The sequence below is a fragment of the Dermochelys coriacea genome, chromosome 1 (assembly GCF_009764565.3).
Source record: "Dermochelys coriacea isolate rDerCor1 chromosome 1, rDerCor1.pri.v4, whole genome shotgun sequence".
Taxonomy (NCBI): Eukaryota; Metazoa; Chordata; order Testudines; family Dermochelyidae; genus Dermochelys; species Dermochelys coriacea.
In genome coordinates, this window is record NC_050068.2 from 111,735,731 (window position 1) to 111,751,997 (window position 16,267).

The 16,267-nt window shown below is 44.5% G+C and overlaps 2 protein-coding genes across 6 annotated transcripts in view; one reads left to right on the forward strand and one right to left on the reverse strand.

The window, feature by feature from the left end:
- Positions 1-10,882, forward strand: part of TMEM255B (transmembrane protein 255B) — a 106,321-nt gene extending 95,439 nt beyond the window's left edge. Inside the window, exons 9-10 of one of the 3 annotated variants that reach the window (XR_006278793.1) lie at positions 7,637-7,703; positions 9,043-9,179. Coding sequence is in view for 2 of the 3 variants with exons in the window: in XM_038371897.2 (XP_038227825.1) it covers positions 9,043-9,210 (168 nt within the window). In the remaining variant the exon portion in view is untranslated. Of the gene's footprint in view, positions 1-7,636; positions 7,704-9,042 lie in introns of all 3 variants that reach the window. The other 2 variants (XM_038371897.2, XM_038371892.2) reach the window with 2 other exon arrangements.
- Positions 10,883-10,959: 77 nt separating this feature from the next.
- The window catches only part of GAS6 (growth arrest specific 6), a 98,796-nt gene continuing 93,488 nt past the window's right edge, over positions 10,960-16,267 (reverse strand). For 2 of the 3 annotated variants that reach the window (XM_038387543.2, XM_043507646.1), the window contains one exon: positions 13,870-14,435. In XM_038387543.2, the coding sequence (XP_038243471.1) occupies positions 14,284-14,435 (152 nt within the window). In that variant the 3' untranslated portion in view covers positions 13,870-14,283. Of the gene's footprint in view, positions 11,911-13,869; positions 14,436-16,267 lie in introns of those variants that run through there. The other variant, XM_043507613.1, reaches the window with a different exon arrangement.

Sequence of the window (16,267 nt, forward strand, 5' to 3'; positions counted from 1 at the left end):
GGAAACCACCTGAGATAAAAACTTAGGGTCTAGCTGCAGGGTTACTTTGTTTCTGGAAAATGACCCATAAGGAGGTTCTGCCATCAAATCCTGCAACTCAGACTCTTTGTAAATGTTATCATAGAATCATAGACTATCAGGGATGGAAGGGACCTCAGGAGGTCATCTAGTCCAACCCCCTGCTCAAAACAGGGCCAATCCCCAATTTTTGCCCCAGATCCCTAAATGACCCCCTCAAGGATTAAATTCAAACCCTGGGTCTAGCAGGCCAATGCTCAAACCACTGAGCTATCCCTCCCTCTCCTTATCACCCCAAGGAAGGCAGATTTCTGACACAGAAGAGGGAAGAAAGAAGTTTCAAGAGGCTCAAACGGAGGTCCCGTAAGAGCCACTAAGAGTATTAAGTCCCGCAAGGGAAACTGCTCTTTAACTGGTGGGTGGAGATGAGTGACTCCTTTCAAGCACCTCACTGCATCGGGTTTGAAAACACGGATTTCCCATTGATGGGCAAATGAAATGCTGGAAATGCAGCCAGGTGGACTCACAATTAACTAAATGCAAGATCAGAAGACTGAAGGTGTACCAGGTACTCCAAATTGTCCTGGACACAAGGCAGCATCGGTTGAACTCCACAGGCTAATGATCATACCGAGAATTGCTTCCATTTGGCCAAACAGGAGATTGAGGATAAGTCTCATCTCTCCCTTGGGCTTTGGGACCAGGAAATACCAGGAGTAGAACCCCTGCCCCTGATGTTACAGGGGGACGTCCTGTATGGCTCCCAAAGCCAGTAAAAAGTGAACCTGCTCAAGGAGCAGTGTCTCATGAGGGAGTTCCTGAAAAGGGATGCAGTAGTGGGTGGGGAGGAGGAATGGAGAGGAACTGTACGGCATAACCCAGGAGTTCTTAAATGGGATCATGACCCCTGAGGGGGTCACAAGGTTATGTGGGGTGTCATGAGGTCAGCCTCCACCCCTAAACCCCGCTTCTCCTCCAACATTTATAATAGAATTAAATATAAAAATGTGTTTTTAATGTATAAGGGGGATCATATTCACGAGGTTTGCTGAGTGAAAGGGGTCACTAATGCACAAATTTGAGAACCACTGGCATAACCTGACCAGAAGGTGCCTAGGATGTAGATGTCTGTTGTGACAGAGTTCCAAACAGTGTAAAGCAGACCAACCTGTCCCCGAACAGGAGATGGGGGAGAGATTCCCACTGGACGGCTGTCCTGGACACACAAATCAAAATGGGTGCTTGCTAGGCACCAGGAGTGAGAGGTCCAACTGGTTAAACCCTGAACCACAGGACCTTCTCTTTTGGGATCTGTGGCTCTTTATGGCATTGTCCTGCTGCTGCACAGGAAGGGACAATTGTCCAAAAAAACCCTGAGAGCTGTATTGCTGTTGCAGCCACTGACTGTTACAGTGACATCTCTTAACAGACGGAATATATACGCCCAAAGCACGCTAAGTATCTCGGGATACCTCAATGGTCTGCCACACATTGGGCACAGTGCCATAATTCTGCAGCTGTAAGGCCCTCCTCATGGTGACAGCTGATGCCATAATTCTGGCTGCTGCAATAATGTCTTGGCAACTATGCGCCCTTCCTCAACAAATGCCAAAAAAGCTTTTCCCTGGAGGGTTCTAGCAAGCTGTCTGCGAGCTTAGATATGGCTGCCCAATTGACAAAGTCCTATTTAGAGACCAAAGCCTGCTGGATCATGATGTTCATTTGATTTATATCTGCCCTGCTGAGCACTGTCATTGGCTGCAGTCACCAGCAGGGAGGTAAGGGCCAGGTGGGAGTAGAAACCCTCACATCCTTGCGTTGGAATGAAGTACTTTTTCTCTGATCTCTTTGCCATAGGGGAGCAATGGAAGGTGGGGTCTTCCAGAGGGCCTTTGCAGGCTCCTTGAGAGCCTTATTTAGCAGGAAGGCTAGTCTCCCTGGAGCTGATGGTTGGAGAATACCCAGCAGCTTATGTGTGCTCTCCAGCAGGAATTCTGCCTGGATACCTGAGGTGTATGGCCGCTACCGTGGGAGTCCCTGGTATGCCTTAATTAAGTTATCGAGCACTGAGGGAGAGGAAGATTCCAGCACAATAGATTCATCCGGGGAGGACGAGGAGGTGGTTTGCTGCGCCAATGATGGATTCTATTCTTGCATCACAGGATCTGGTTGGAAGAGCTATATAGGTCCCAGAGGAATGGACTCAGCGGTCAATTGCAGCTGAGACAGTGGGAGCGGGAGTTACTGTCGCGACCAGTGATCACGCTCTCGAGTGTGACTTCAGGAACCGAGGCACATCCCAGAGATTCCAAGGAAGCCACTTGGCAAATGCATAAGGCATTGGTGGCCAGCAGGCATTGGGCCAAGAACCACTGTCCCGACTGTGAAGTAGATGCCGATCTTAGTCTGAATAATGATCCGAGGGTGATCTCTGGTGCGTATCCGATGAGGACAACCCTGACCTTGAGGAATCCCGGAGGTTCTGTGGCGACAATAGGGGAGCCACCCCCGATGAGACAAACAACCACTCAGACTCATTTGAAGCCCAATCGGGAGGCAGCATCAGTGCCAAAGAGGAGTGAGGAATCAGCACCAGTGGCACCGAATGGGACATGATCCCACTTGGTACTGGGAGAGGCATCGGCACTGAGGCTGGCACTGCACTCAATGATGGGATCTGCCGCCAAGACAATGATGGTGCTGAAGGATGCACCAACTTCAAGGAGGCCTTCTGTGCCAGTCCCAACCTCGAATCCACTGTCTGCGGCTCAGGTGGTAGGAGCTGCAGTGTCAGTGTACCCAGTATCTCTGAGACATAGCTAGAGGGTGCCAGGGGCACAATGGAGGATGAGCTGGTAGACGCCATAGCACTGGAGAACTCATGAACTAGCAGAGAGTCCAGGATGTAGAGGCAAAGCAGGTCCAATGCTGACTCATATGCCATCAATATGGAGACCATCAGCAGTGGTGCCAACTTCCTTGGTACCAGACTCAATGGATGTCCCATGGCCGGAACCCGAATCAACTGTACAGGGCCTTGCTGCTCACCACATGGTACCGAGGAGCAGATGAATGGACCTGCTCCATCCCACGTGCCAGAGGGAGTGCAGTGCTGGTCAGCACTCCTCCTAGAAGAGGAGGAATCTCGCTGAGCCCTGGAATGGTCCCGGTTCATTTTATGAGATCTCTTCCTGGCCACACCAGAGGGGAATGAATGACCCCTTTTCCTCTTGGGGGAGACGCCAGAGACTAAGCACAGAGTGGCATCATTTGCCAGATTTGAAGGTGACCACCTATCAGATGAGAGTCTCAGAGCCAAAGTGGGCCTCATGGCCTGTTCCAGAAGATGCTGCTTCAATCACAAGTCCTCTTTGTGACTGACTTGCAGAGGGAGCCACTCTCTTTAATGTGTCCTTCAACAAAGACCTGCTGTGGGGGTTGCTCTTGGGGATGGCTCCCCTCCATGATGAAAAATGCTTGAACCCTGGTGAGGGCATCACACAAGGCTGCCAAATAACACTTAAACTAAGCCTAAGGTACTAGTCAGAAAACTGAGAATGAAAGTGGGAGATGAAGACACCATAAAGCTCTGACTCGTCATGATCAGTGAGAAGGAACTGAGGGGGTCGGGCTGGTGCTGCCCTTACACAACCAGGGGAAGGGCTATGGCCACAGGGCATAAGCGCCATCCCTGTGGGTACTGCTAGGCAAAGTTCTTTGTCTCTGGTGCAGAGGACATGCGCACATGCACAGAGAATTCACAGTTGCATCTACTTGAAAAGCTAATGTTTGATCCTTTGCTGCTGCCCTGAAATCCTTGACATTCCGTACTCCATCTGTGACTACTGGCTCCCTCACCTTTCTGCACTCCCTTTGACAAGAGCAGGGTTTAAAAAAAAAAAAAGTGCCCTTGAGTTTGCTGTCCCTGCTGGTGTTTTTCTGCTGATCTAGCCCTTCCTTTAAATGATTAACCGCTGCGTGGGGCAACAGCTGAGCAGTACAGTGTAAAGTCAGTAAAGGCCTGATGGAAAGGAAGATCTTGTGGGTAAAGCTCAGGACTGGTTTTGGGGGCCCTGAAGTCAGCTCCTAGCTCTTCCACTGACCTTAGGCACATCACTTAATCTCTGTACCTTTGGTTCCTCATCTGTAGAATGGAAATAATTAATAACTCTGTGCCTCGCAGGGTTGTTTTGTAGATAAAAATTAATTAATGTTGGTGAAGTGCTCAGATACTACAATGATGAAGGCCAGGAAAGTAAATTAATAAGCACCACATAAAAGCCTGCATGCTTGAAAATGATACCCTACAATCTTAGAACTTCAGATTCTGAAAACTGAATGTGGTCATTTAATTCACCACAATTACTCTAGCACATTACAGTCTATAAGAGAGAGGCTAGTAATCAGGGATCATTTTCAGCTGGCAATGGAGCTATGACTTTCTAAAGATTATAATGAAGTTCAAATCAGTCTGAGCTGAGAGTAGAGAGACTGGCGTGAAGAACAACCAAAAGATACAACAAAGAATATAACTAAACTGAAGAGATGCACATTAAGTATTTAGTGTTCTGCCACATAAAAAACCCCTCACCTTTCAAAAATAAATGTCACTATTTTATCCAAAATTCTTCAATGTTTTCCAAAAAACTACTTTATATTTTTCTTATATTGTTAAAGATTTTTGGAGGTGTGTTCATTTGCCTGTTCATGACAATCAGAGGCAGGAACCACCTGCACACCAGGAGAGATCAGAGACAAGCTTTAGTCTCCACAGATGAAAGCTATTAATCCTTCTGGAAAAAAACAGCCTTGCTCCATGTATGAGATAATCAAATTGCTGTGCAGAGGGAATTAGTTACAGCACTAGTATAAAGGCTTATGTATGTGAGCAAACTCACGATTGGTGAAGATGTTCAGTGCAGGCTCTCTAATAATCGTTTCCATTTTGGGACATTTTGTAAATAATCTGTTCTGAAATGGCCAAATTCTTAGACATTACCCCCCTCCACTACTGAGTAAATCTTTGGTCCTAACCCAAAGCTTGCTCAAATTTCCAGAAAGCAAAAATGACAGTTACCACGGGCTGGTCTGCTTTCACACTAAAAACCTAATCAAATTGAGGGTGCTGTATTAGTTATTTGTATAGGCAGTTTTGACAATTTTGCTCATGTTCTAAGTCCCATTTTCAAAAGTAACGTAGGGCGAGATGTACAAAGGGATGTGGAAGTTGCAATGCTGAGCATTGCAGTGTCTTACTCCCCACCTCCACCTGTGGTGCCAAGGCTCCCATGCAATGAAAGGGGAGTTTTCTACCTCAGAACGGGATCTTCAGAGAGCTGAGTTGAAAGCTGGCTCCACAGCAGGAGTCTAGTAGCCCAGAAAGTCGTGGATCCAGCTGGCATTCTCAAGGCTTCCCGGCTCCTTGCTACAGGGCCAGGGCTCCCAGTTCATGTGCAGATACCCTAGAAGTCCTGAAGCCACCCAGACTTTCCAGGAGTACCTGTTGCAGAGTTTGGAGCCCAGCAGTGATACTGCCACCCAGAGGTTAGGGCACTAATGTGGGAGACACGCATTCAGGCAGAGCAGGGATCTGAAGTTGGGTCTCACACATCCCAGCTGAGTGCCTAAGGCAGGACACACACACCTGTCTTTTGTGTGGGGTCGGACTTGGTGAGTGTGCTCAGAGTTAGAGGCCAAAGGAGACAGTTTCCATGGGTAGGTATGTGCAAAGCCACCTCAGCACTAGGGGGAGTGCCTTGTGGACTTAGCTCTTGGGAGCCTAAGTAAGTCCCAGTGAGTCTCTATGAGACCTAGACTCATAAGGGATCCTCAAAGATATTTAGGCACCTAACTCCCATTGATTGCTAGAGGCCTAAATACCTAAGTTCCTAACTCTGGAAAATGGGACTTTGACATGGGCTTAAATTATTAAAAGTGCCTGTCTCTGGTTGGTTAAGTAACAGCTAAAAATTCAGGAACTAGACCTGAGTCCACATTGTGCTAATCTCAACTGTGGAAGAGCTAGAGGTGAATCATATTGTTATAAAAAGGTAGAATATTATTTTTGAAAACAAACTGTTAAAGTGTCAATAAAAGCTCCTTGTTTTGTCTCTTATTTCCATGTCCACAAGCAGACACCAGTGTAAAAAAAAAAAAAATGGTGATGGGGGAGTTTATATTTTACACAGCTATAAACCAGAGTTTTTTTTATTTACGATGGTAGAGTTATTTCTAAAATTAGCTTAGAGCACAGTTTACTGTCTAATGCAGAAGTGGGCAAACTACAGCCTGCAGGCCATATCTGGTCCATGGGCCTACCCTGCCTGGCCTTTGAGCTCCCGGCCTCTCCCCTGCAGCCTCAGCTTGCCATGCCGCGAGCACTCTGAGAACAGGGGCTGCGAGCTCGTGCTGGGCAGTGTGAGCAGCCAGGTGTACTGTATTAAATTTCTCCCCGTAAGCATGGGCTACTTACAGAGCACCAGGACTGACTGCTGTAAATAGTACACCGTGTGGGGCAATTTAATACACTCGGGTTGGGAAGGCTGTGTCTCCCAACAGCCAGCTCCTGCCCCGAGAACCCCCCCCGCTCCCTGTCCTCTGACAGCCACAACCCCCTAGCCACCCACCCCGACAGGACTCCCACACCTATCCAACAACCCCCCGCCCCTTATCCAGCCCTCTTACCATGGTGCTCAGAGCACAAGGACTGGCAGCCATAAGTAGCACATTCCTACGGCGAGCAATTTAATACGCTATACCTGGCCCTCAGTAGTTTCCAAACCCTGGTGTGGCTCTCAGGCCACAAAGTTTGCCCACCCCTGCACTAATGCTACAGCAGGGGTGGGCAAACTTTTTGGGCCAAGGGCCACAGCGGGACGGGGAAATTGTATGGAGGGGGTGGGTGTACGGGATGCAGAAACTAGTTCAGAGCAAGGGAGTGGGGAGGAGGTGGTGTATGAGGGAGCTCAGGGAAGTGGGTTGGGGTGCTGGGTGTGGCAACGGGCTCATGGCAGGGAGTTGGGGTGTATGGGGGTTCAGGCAGAGGGCTTTGGGGGGGCAGGGTGGAGGAGGGCTCCGGCCTGGTGCCTTACCTAAATCAGCTCGCACCAGGGCCAGGGCAGGCTCTGTGCATGCCTGCCCTGGCCCCATGTACCGCCTCTCCAGGAAGTGGCCGGCACCACATCCCTACATGGCCCCACGCCTCCAGGTACCTCTCCCATTGGCCGTGGTTCCCTGTTCCTGGCCAATGGGAGCTGCACCTGGAGGCAAAGGCAACATACAGAGCCCTCCCCCCGGCCCCAGGGACATGGTGCCAGCTGCTTCTGAGAGCAGCGCGGGGTCTGCAGCACCACAGGGGGCAATCCCATGGGCTGGCTCCAGCCTGCGGGCCCTAGTTTGCCCACGCTGATGTAGAGAGTAGAATGCCAGATCTGAGATCCACAGTGCTGCTTAAAGGAGAAACTTGCCTAGATGCAATGGTTACCTGTATACCACTATTCTAGAAAATTATGGCTGATTTTTAAAATGTTAAGTACCTGGAACAGTGGCATTTACTTGTCAGATTTTGCATTTCCCTTATCTTGAAAATAGCTTTTTTTTTTTAATTGAAAAATTTCAGGGTCTTTGAATCTGAGCACTTCAGAACTGAGCACTCAACACTTCAGCTGACACCCTTGGAATGGCAGGTGATTAACATCTGAGGGTCAAGGATGAAATCAATGGCAAAACTCCTATTTAAAATAGTGTCAGTGTGCCATTTGGTTTTTAACAAAGTGGATGAAGCATTAATTGTTGAAGATGGGCTGCTTTCCTCACTCCAGCCCAAGGCTAAAGGAGCTGGAGAATTAAAGTCCAATCAGTCATACATTACACACAGGGGGGGCCATAAAATGGATCAGAGAATAGGCATCCTATACTGAAATAAGAGTGTGGGTCAGGTTAAACCTTACTTAAACTGTTATCAGAGTAGCAGCCGTGTTAGTCTGTATTCTCAAAAAGAAAAGGAGTACTTGTGGCACCTTAGAGACTAACAAATTTATTAGAGCATAAGCTTTCGTGAGCTACAGCTCACTTCCGATGCATCCGATGCATCCGATGAAGTGAGCTGTAGCTCACGAAAGCTTATGCTCTAATAAATTTGTTAGTCTCTAAGGTGCCACAAGTACTCCTTTTCTTTTTAAACTGTTATGACTTCTACCCCTCATTTAAAATAGCTGTAAGGTGGAGGTGTCTAAGATACAAGGGGCATGTGAGCCTGCTCAGTAATTTGGACTGTGTAAGCAGAGAGTTCCATGGTGGGGGGGGGGGGGTATGGATATATGTGAGTGAAGAAGCACAAGAGCAGACACATCTGGGAGCACAACCCTAGATAAAGCCTAGACAGAGCTTTTTTGGGGGTGGGGAGGTTGCTGTCTGAAAGAGGTTTTGGTGCTAAGAACAAGGATGCTGTCCTGGTGTTTGGTTGCTCCTCTGTTCATGGAAATAGAATTTTGTACATTGTTTGTAGACAAACAAGACTGCATCAAAGATACCAGACTCCACCAGCCGTTTCTCCTCGCAACTGCAACAATGCACAGAGCTCTGAACTTTTGACTAGCTTATGAGATCAAAAGAGATAATAATAATATATACAATACCTACAGCCCTAGGATAGTTTCTAGGTAGCAATATGAATTTTAAATAAACAGCTGCATATTCCTTAAAGCCCACTCAGACTTACCTGGGGGACTAGAGCATCCTCTCTCACAAAAATAGTGTTTTATTCAGTTGCCTTGCTGGAGAGTGAATTACAGGCATAAAACTCATATGAAGATTAATTTAAGTGATAAGTGTCAACTGTCTCACCTCGAGGGGCACTGTATGTCAGTGATTGATAACGTGTGCATTAACACCACCACAGGGATATGCACATTACAGATGCGTGAGGTTTAATGGTACATACCATATACATTTAACATAGTACATCTGCAAACATGTCTGTAATCCCTTCCTGAAGATTGATTTTTTTTCTTTGTTTAATTACAGCCTGCAAGCCATTTTCCAGCATCATCATCTACTGATATTTCTTTATCTGATGATACTCAGCCTCCATCTCAGTCCAGCTCAAACTATGGTCTCCCACCCAATGCCCCGCCACTATACACACCAACTTACTTCCTGCCGGAAGAAAAGCCTCCACCCTATGCACCCTAGAACACAGAATTATATTTTAACTGATTTTTTTTTTAAAAGACATCTTTAGAAACACTGAGCTGCATGGGCAGCAGACTATTAGGAAACCGTTTTGTGTTTATGATTGTTCTACTTTTAACCCCAACTCACTGTGAGCTAACCAGAATCCTGGAAACCTAAGGAAGGCACGTCACCAAAGGAAGGTATCAGTCACCACACAGTTTGCATGTAGTCAATTGGGACATTATTGTCTGGCTAACATGAGCATGATTTTCTCTCTTAGCATAATACATAATGACTTTTTTTTTCCACTAGAAGAAACAAAGAAACACTTTGGATACTTTCCATTTTCATAAACCAGTTCAGAGTGATTTAGAACCGTTGTAGTCTGGTGGATACAAGTGGGTAGTCTGGATTGAAAGAAACCAGATTTTCTTTCCCTTATACTATTCAGTTAATAGCCCCTTTTTGGTAAAAATGTTGTTCCAATAAATACTGTGTGACAGTTATTGACAATAAAATATGCTGTGTCTGCATATTTATACTGAACCTAAGTTGGTGTACACATCACAAGAAAGGGGAAGCAAAATTCAGAGGTCTTTGTATTGTCCTATTCTGAAAAGTAAGGTACAAATATAAAATAGGGCTGTTTTAATTGTTTGAAATGTGTACCAGTCCAGCTAATGCTAACAATGATAAAATGTCATATCAGTGAGCTGGAAATTGCACCTTTAGCTAAGTATTTAACATGTATAAACTACTTAGTATGGTATTGAACTCTGTATTTTTCCATATACTGTAAAAGGCAGATGAGATGGTGGCAAATGATTCCTTTTCTAGTAAAAATGGAAACTAAAATGCTGCATGTTGACCTAAATTATTATGTAAAAAGAGACTTGTCCAGCAGTGTTGAAGCTGTTGCAATGCATTAGTGAATGCTCAGGGTATTGCTTTTAGGGGGGTTTTCCTAGCCAGCCTCCCACTACAGAGAATTTAAAAATACATATACACACAGTAACTCCTGTGGAGGTAGCATCCAAAGGAAAGACATGATCTTGTACTCCCTCTACTGGATAAGTAGCAAGCACTATTCTCAGCTCTATGCTGCCATAATCAGTGATGACAGTGCTTAAACAAGCATGAAAATATTAATTCATGACCCTGAATTGCTGATTCCTCCTGCAGCACCCCGAGGGCTTCAATGTTCTTTGCCACACCAGGACTATGGAACAGCACATGAAATGTAGTTTGCTCCATAGACCTAACTCACTGGGCAGCAATTAATCCAGTGCCACATTGGAAACTTAAAAAAAAGTTTCCCCAACAGTCAAAGTGCAAAATGGGAAGGGAGATGTATTTTATCCTTAAGCTTTTAAACAGTTGTTACAGTTAAAAAAAAATCTATTAAGAATACTAGATTGCTTTCCTTCCAAGAATGTGAACGTTTGAACACACCAAAAGATCATAAAATTATGTAGTAAGTTTCCATCCATCAACGAGTTTTCTCTTGTTGTACAAAAAAAAGGAATTCAATACAAAAATATGAAACGTTATTCAAAATGCACCAGAGAAACCTATCTATTCAGTTCAGAATGGTTTCTTAAAAGGATCAGGGCTAGATTTTGCCCCATTGAAAAAGGTGCAGGGAAATGACTTGCAGGAGCAAGGCAAGCAGAATTTTGGCACTCAAGCTTTTTTTTTAAAAAAAAAAAAAGATTTTAAGCAAGGCAGAGAGAAAGGTAAGTTACTTTCAAAACACATGAGCTAGTGATTTTAGTTCATCATAAGTGCTTGGATTTCCATGACTGTATAACATAAAAACAACAAACAGATCAGTTCCTCAGGCACAAAATAAACTGCACATATATCCAGTTTTGTATAATGTGAATTTTGGCTGGTTAGAAGCATAGAAGGCACATGGTATGAACCTTAAGTTTTAGAATGGACCAACACCTTTAACTTCAGTGGCTTAGTGAACTACATGAACTGCTTCAAAAGGGAGGGTGGGGGAAAATGGAGATTTCACTTTTTCTGTATAATTGATTGAGGAGGAAGGTATGTATCCTATTCTGACTTCTCACTGCTGCCAGTTAGAAAACAAAGGTGTGTGGAAGAAACCGACCTATCATCACACTCACCTTTCCCCCCAGTCTGCACATCACTGATGTCATCAGTTTAGAAATAATACACTTTCCTATATTCTCCATATCTTTATACTATAAATCATGTTTTGTCCACACAAAATAGGTATATAAAGTCTTTACACACAAATAACTGGAGCAATTTTTGCATCAAAATGATGTATTTCCCATGTATGTCAATTCTTTCAATTAACTTTTTTAAGCACAGTATGCTGTTATATTCCCTTTCACATAATATCGAGTGTGGAATTACAAAGCACCACCTCATACCATAAAATTCTTATTTCCAGTATCCAAGATAATTCTGGCACTATAAATATAACCATTGGCATTAATAAAGATTACACAGATTTGTGACTCACATATGCCACACAGCTATTTGTTTGGAAAGTACTGCAGAAATAACATAAATGCTAGAGGTGAAATTATTTTGCTAGCAGATGCTCTTTGAAAAGAACAGTGCTTAAACTGGATTTTGTTCCTCCAATTAGTAATAAGTGTCGGATGTCTTCCAAGTGTGTGCTGTTTTCTTTAGAGCTACTTCAAGTTGCAAGGATGGGATACTGATGTAGGAAAAGACCTGAAATGACCAGAAAAACAATACAATAGAGAATCACCATAGGCTATGATACCTGTAGCATTCCCCAGTAAGGCTGGAAATGAGAAACCTAAATAAAACCTTTCCTAGGTCCTAATCATGTCACCAGTTGATCCATTATCATCTCCTAACAGAAGCAGCATCCGGAGTATTTGGATTTCCGTCCTCCCATTCCTCAAAAGGTAAGACAAATTAAATTATTACTCAAAAAGAAAAGGAGTACTTGTGGCACCTTTTTGAGAATACAGACTAACACGGCTGCTACTCTGAAACCTAAATTATTACTGGTATACATGACCTATTCACCTTCATCCTGTAAGCCCGTCTCCTTTTTCATTTACTTTTAATGAATAAATATCCTTCAGAACTTTTATCTGGTCCCCTTGGAATGTGCATGGACTTCTGCTATTTGGCCTTCTTTAAAGCACTAACGACTTGATGCCTGACTCTGAAGCTGCAGACCTGACCGTTTCAGTCTTGCTGCATCACCCTTGACTATCTGGCTCAGAGAACCAGTCAGTCTTGATGTTGCATTATCTAGTGGCTATATACAGTACAGTTTCCATATCCCTCTTCCAAACACATTTGGCAGTAAGGATTTTTTCCCCCCATGGGATACTTTATCCAGTTGCCCATCCTTTTCCTGGGGAAAGTTCTATCTGGATAGTTGGACTACAACTATGGGCAAAGTTGGAGGTTATTAGGTTAATCTATTGACTCTCTCTCTAGCTTTGACCAGGTAAAACACTGTATATAAGTGCTACAGAATATCTATAAAAATATTAGTAAACTTGGATCTGTGCCATACTGACCCTTGCAAGCCCCAGAAGTTGTTTTTCTGATTCTATTTGTAATATAATTTGTCACCTAATGAATCTAGAGTTTATTAAAAAAAATTCCTTGAACAAAAAGAAAATCTCAAATCAAAATACTGGCATACCCAGTGTTATTTGCACTATGCATGAAATTCTAGCTGTACTCCAAGATATCCTCATCCACAAAATGTTTGAATTCTAACCATAACAAGATATTCAATCACTCACACTCAATTTGTTACTCTAATTTGATGCAAAATATGGACCAAGTGCTGCATGCTTTCAAGTGTCTCTGGAGGAATTCCAATCATCCTAAAATCCCCTGGATGACATCACCTCAAGAGATGCTCAGCAACTTGCAGGAACTGTCCCCATGCTCGTAACCTCTCTGGAGACTAGCAATAGCTGAAAGTGAGTAGGCAAAACAGACACAAAAATTTGAACAGAGCCAGTGTGCAGCAGTGAGAAAGATAGTCTCATCTGCTTAAAACAGATCCTACTGTGTCTATCCTGAAGAGCCCTTACTGGTAAGCATGGAAATTAACACACTTTGTTCTGTTGCATCCTCTGGTGAATAAGCCCATACACATTCTCAGCCCACACTGCTATTCAGCCTGGGTAGCTCACACTTAATCACAAAGCCTCAGTGCTCCTATAGGCTCATGGTGAGTTAGCCGGCCTAAAAATTAAGTCGCAAAAGTTGCATCACTGCAAGATATTCCCTGTTCTTGATATATCTTTCATCACTTGCCTCACTGATTACTGACATAAGACACTTCAGCTTCTACCTGAGCTAGGCTTTCCTTTTAATTGTTTCCTGCTGACCCAATTTTTCCTCTCACTTTCAAGTTCTCCATTGACCTAGAGCTTTTTCTAAAGGATGTGACTGAGCCTGTTATCTCTGGAGAGCATGTTACAAAACAAATCCTAAAAACCACACCCACACATCTCCCCCGCCACCTAAAAATGAGCTTGCTCGCTAGTCCAGAGCCTATTTACAGTTTTTCAGAGGCCAATGAACACACTAGTCACTGAAATATTAATAAAATGTCATCGGCTCTACAAATCATCCACAGTCTGAAATCACATCCACAAGAGACAATCTCAGTGCAGTTAAGTTAAGAAGTTTTATGTAAATATTTTATTTTCATGTTTTGTAAATCAGAAAGCAATGTTTGGTAATAAAAATAATACAGCAATATTATTTTTCTTCCAGTTCACACTGACATATTACCAGGTTTTCTGCATTACAGCTATCCATCAGTCTTTTTACAGTCTTAACATTCACTTTAGGTATAATCTTCGGTTTTGGATCATTAATCTTAGTCTTCTGAACTATTTACAAATATATTACAAACTCTAAACCTCAAAGCAAAGAAATATTTCAATAATCAATTTGACTTGTGAGGATCAGTAGCGCCTACATAACTTCAGTGTTGAAGAGAAACTATACACATAGTGCGGGAAGTCTGAATAATTTATATCTTAAAAAAAAGCATGGAAAGTTTTTTAATATAAAACTTTTACATTGCAGTGGTACCTATTGACCAGTCTCAGTAGGAGGACAAGAATGTGATGTGATGTCACTGTGCTTGTAAAAAGCCTCATCTAAGTCCAATGCCTTATTATTCATCTTCACAGTCATGCAGCCATGGTAGAATGCAGTGACTGGAGTGGAAGTGACAGGAACATCTGTGTAAAAGCAGAAGAAAATTTCTTTAACTTCCTTAAATTTCAATAAACACCATCCCTACCAAGTTTAGATGACTGGTACTTGGATTAATTCTAATACACTCCCATTTCCTCTCCTCCATTATGTACCCTTCCTTTCCACCCTCCAGGTAAGCAGAATGCAAGAACACTGTTTCATATTAAGGGCCTTAAAAAAAAAAAAAAAAAAAAAGGGACCTCACATAAGCTTCCATTTCTACACACACAAAACGAGGTCACAGGCCAGATCCCCAGCTGGTGTAAATCAGCGTAGGTCCATTGACTTCAATAGAGCTATGCCAGTTTACATCAGCTGAGGGTCTGGTCCCACACTTTGAACATTAGATCCTCCTTGCTTTTCCATTTCAACTTAGACTCAGACTTTAAGGCCAGAAGAGATCATCGTGATCATTTAGTCTGACCCCCCGCATAACACAGGCCACAAAGCCCCACCTACCCACCCACTCCTGTAATAGACCCACAGCCCCTGCCTGAACAACAGATGCAGATTTTGCATCTGTTATTCTGGCAGCAGTGGCACCAGAATGGGGGAGGGCCAGGGCCCTTCCACTTTTCGCCATGGCTCCCCTGCCAGGCCAGCAGCTGTAGCCCGGGCAGCAGGGGATGCTGCGCTACAGACCTACCTGCCCAGGGCAGGAGGCCCGAGAACAACCCCCAGCCCATGTCCCCATCCCTGGGCCTACCACCCAGGGCAGGTGGAAGTTCCGTAGCACCTCACAGCTGCCTAGCGGCACATCTTTTAGCATGGCTGGGCTGCGGCTCTGAGGCCCTGTCCCCCGCCGGAGCCAGGTCGGTGTAAGAGCTACGCAGGCAGCCGTGGGGATCTGCAAACCTGCCACCTGTCCTGGGTGGGGGGCGCAGGGCAGGGACATGGGCTGAGGGCTGTTCTGCCCCTCCCCCCTTCTCTCCAAGCAGCTGGTGGGTCCATGGCCTGATCCAGCTTCTGGCTTGGCCGGGTGTGTGGCCACAGGGGGGCGGGGGCTTTGGCTCCCACTTTTGGGAAGGCTCTGCCAGAGCTGTCTGGCAGGGTCTGGTGGCAGACACACCAACTCAAAGGGGCACCAGACCCTGCAGGACAGATGCAAAACCTGCAGACATATCTCTACCGCTACGACCCTCCCACCAATAACACACCTTTCAAGATCCATGGATCATACTAATGCCTATCACAACATGCGGTGTACCTCATCCAGTGCACTAAATGCCCCAACAACTACTATGTGGGTGAAACCAGATAATCACGGTGAACTCACACAGGACAATGATAAAAGATAGAAACATCCTATCACCTGGCAATGTTGCCAACTCTCATGATTTTGTCATGAGTCGCATGGTAATTTTTGTTTTCCTTAAAGTTCCAGCTCCTGGAGTCAAGTGGATATGTGATGATTTCAGCCTTCATTCTTAAAGAAAAAGTAAGTTTCTAGCCCTTGTGGCTGTGGAGAAAGCTTCGGAATGTGACCCTAGCGCACCCTAAAGGCTCAAAGAGCAGAAGGGAAATAAAAATCTATTATTTTTATATAATCTCATGTTTTTAAAGTAATCTCATATTTGGTGAGCCTGACTCATGATTTTTTGGCAATACTGGAACTCTTAACAAAGCGATCACTCCCTCTCCAACTTCAGTCCTCATCCTCAAAGGAAACCTGCACAACACTTTCAAAAGACGAGCCTGGGAGCTTAAATTCCCAAGACCTTGTCTACACTATAAAGTTTTGTCGGCAAAATTTACCCTGCTTTAATTAAAGTCGCTGTTGCATGTCCACACTAGCTCCTTTGGTTGGCAGAGTGCA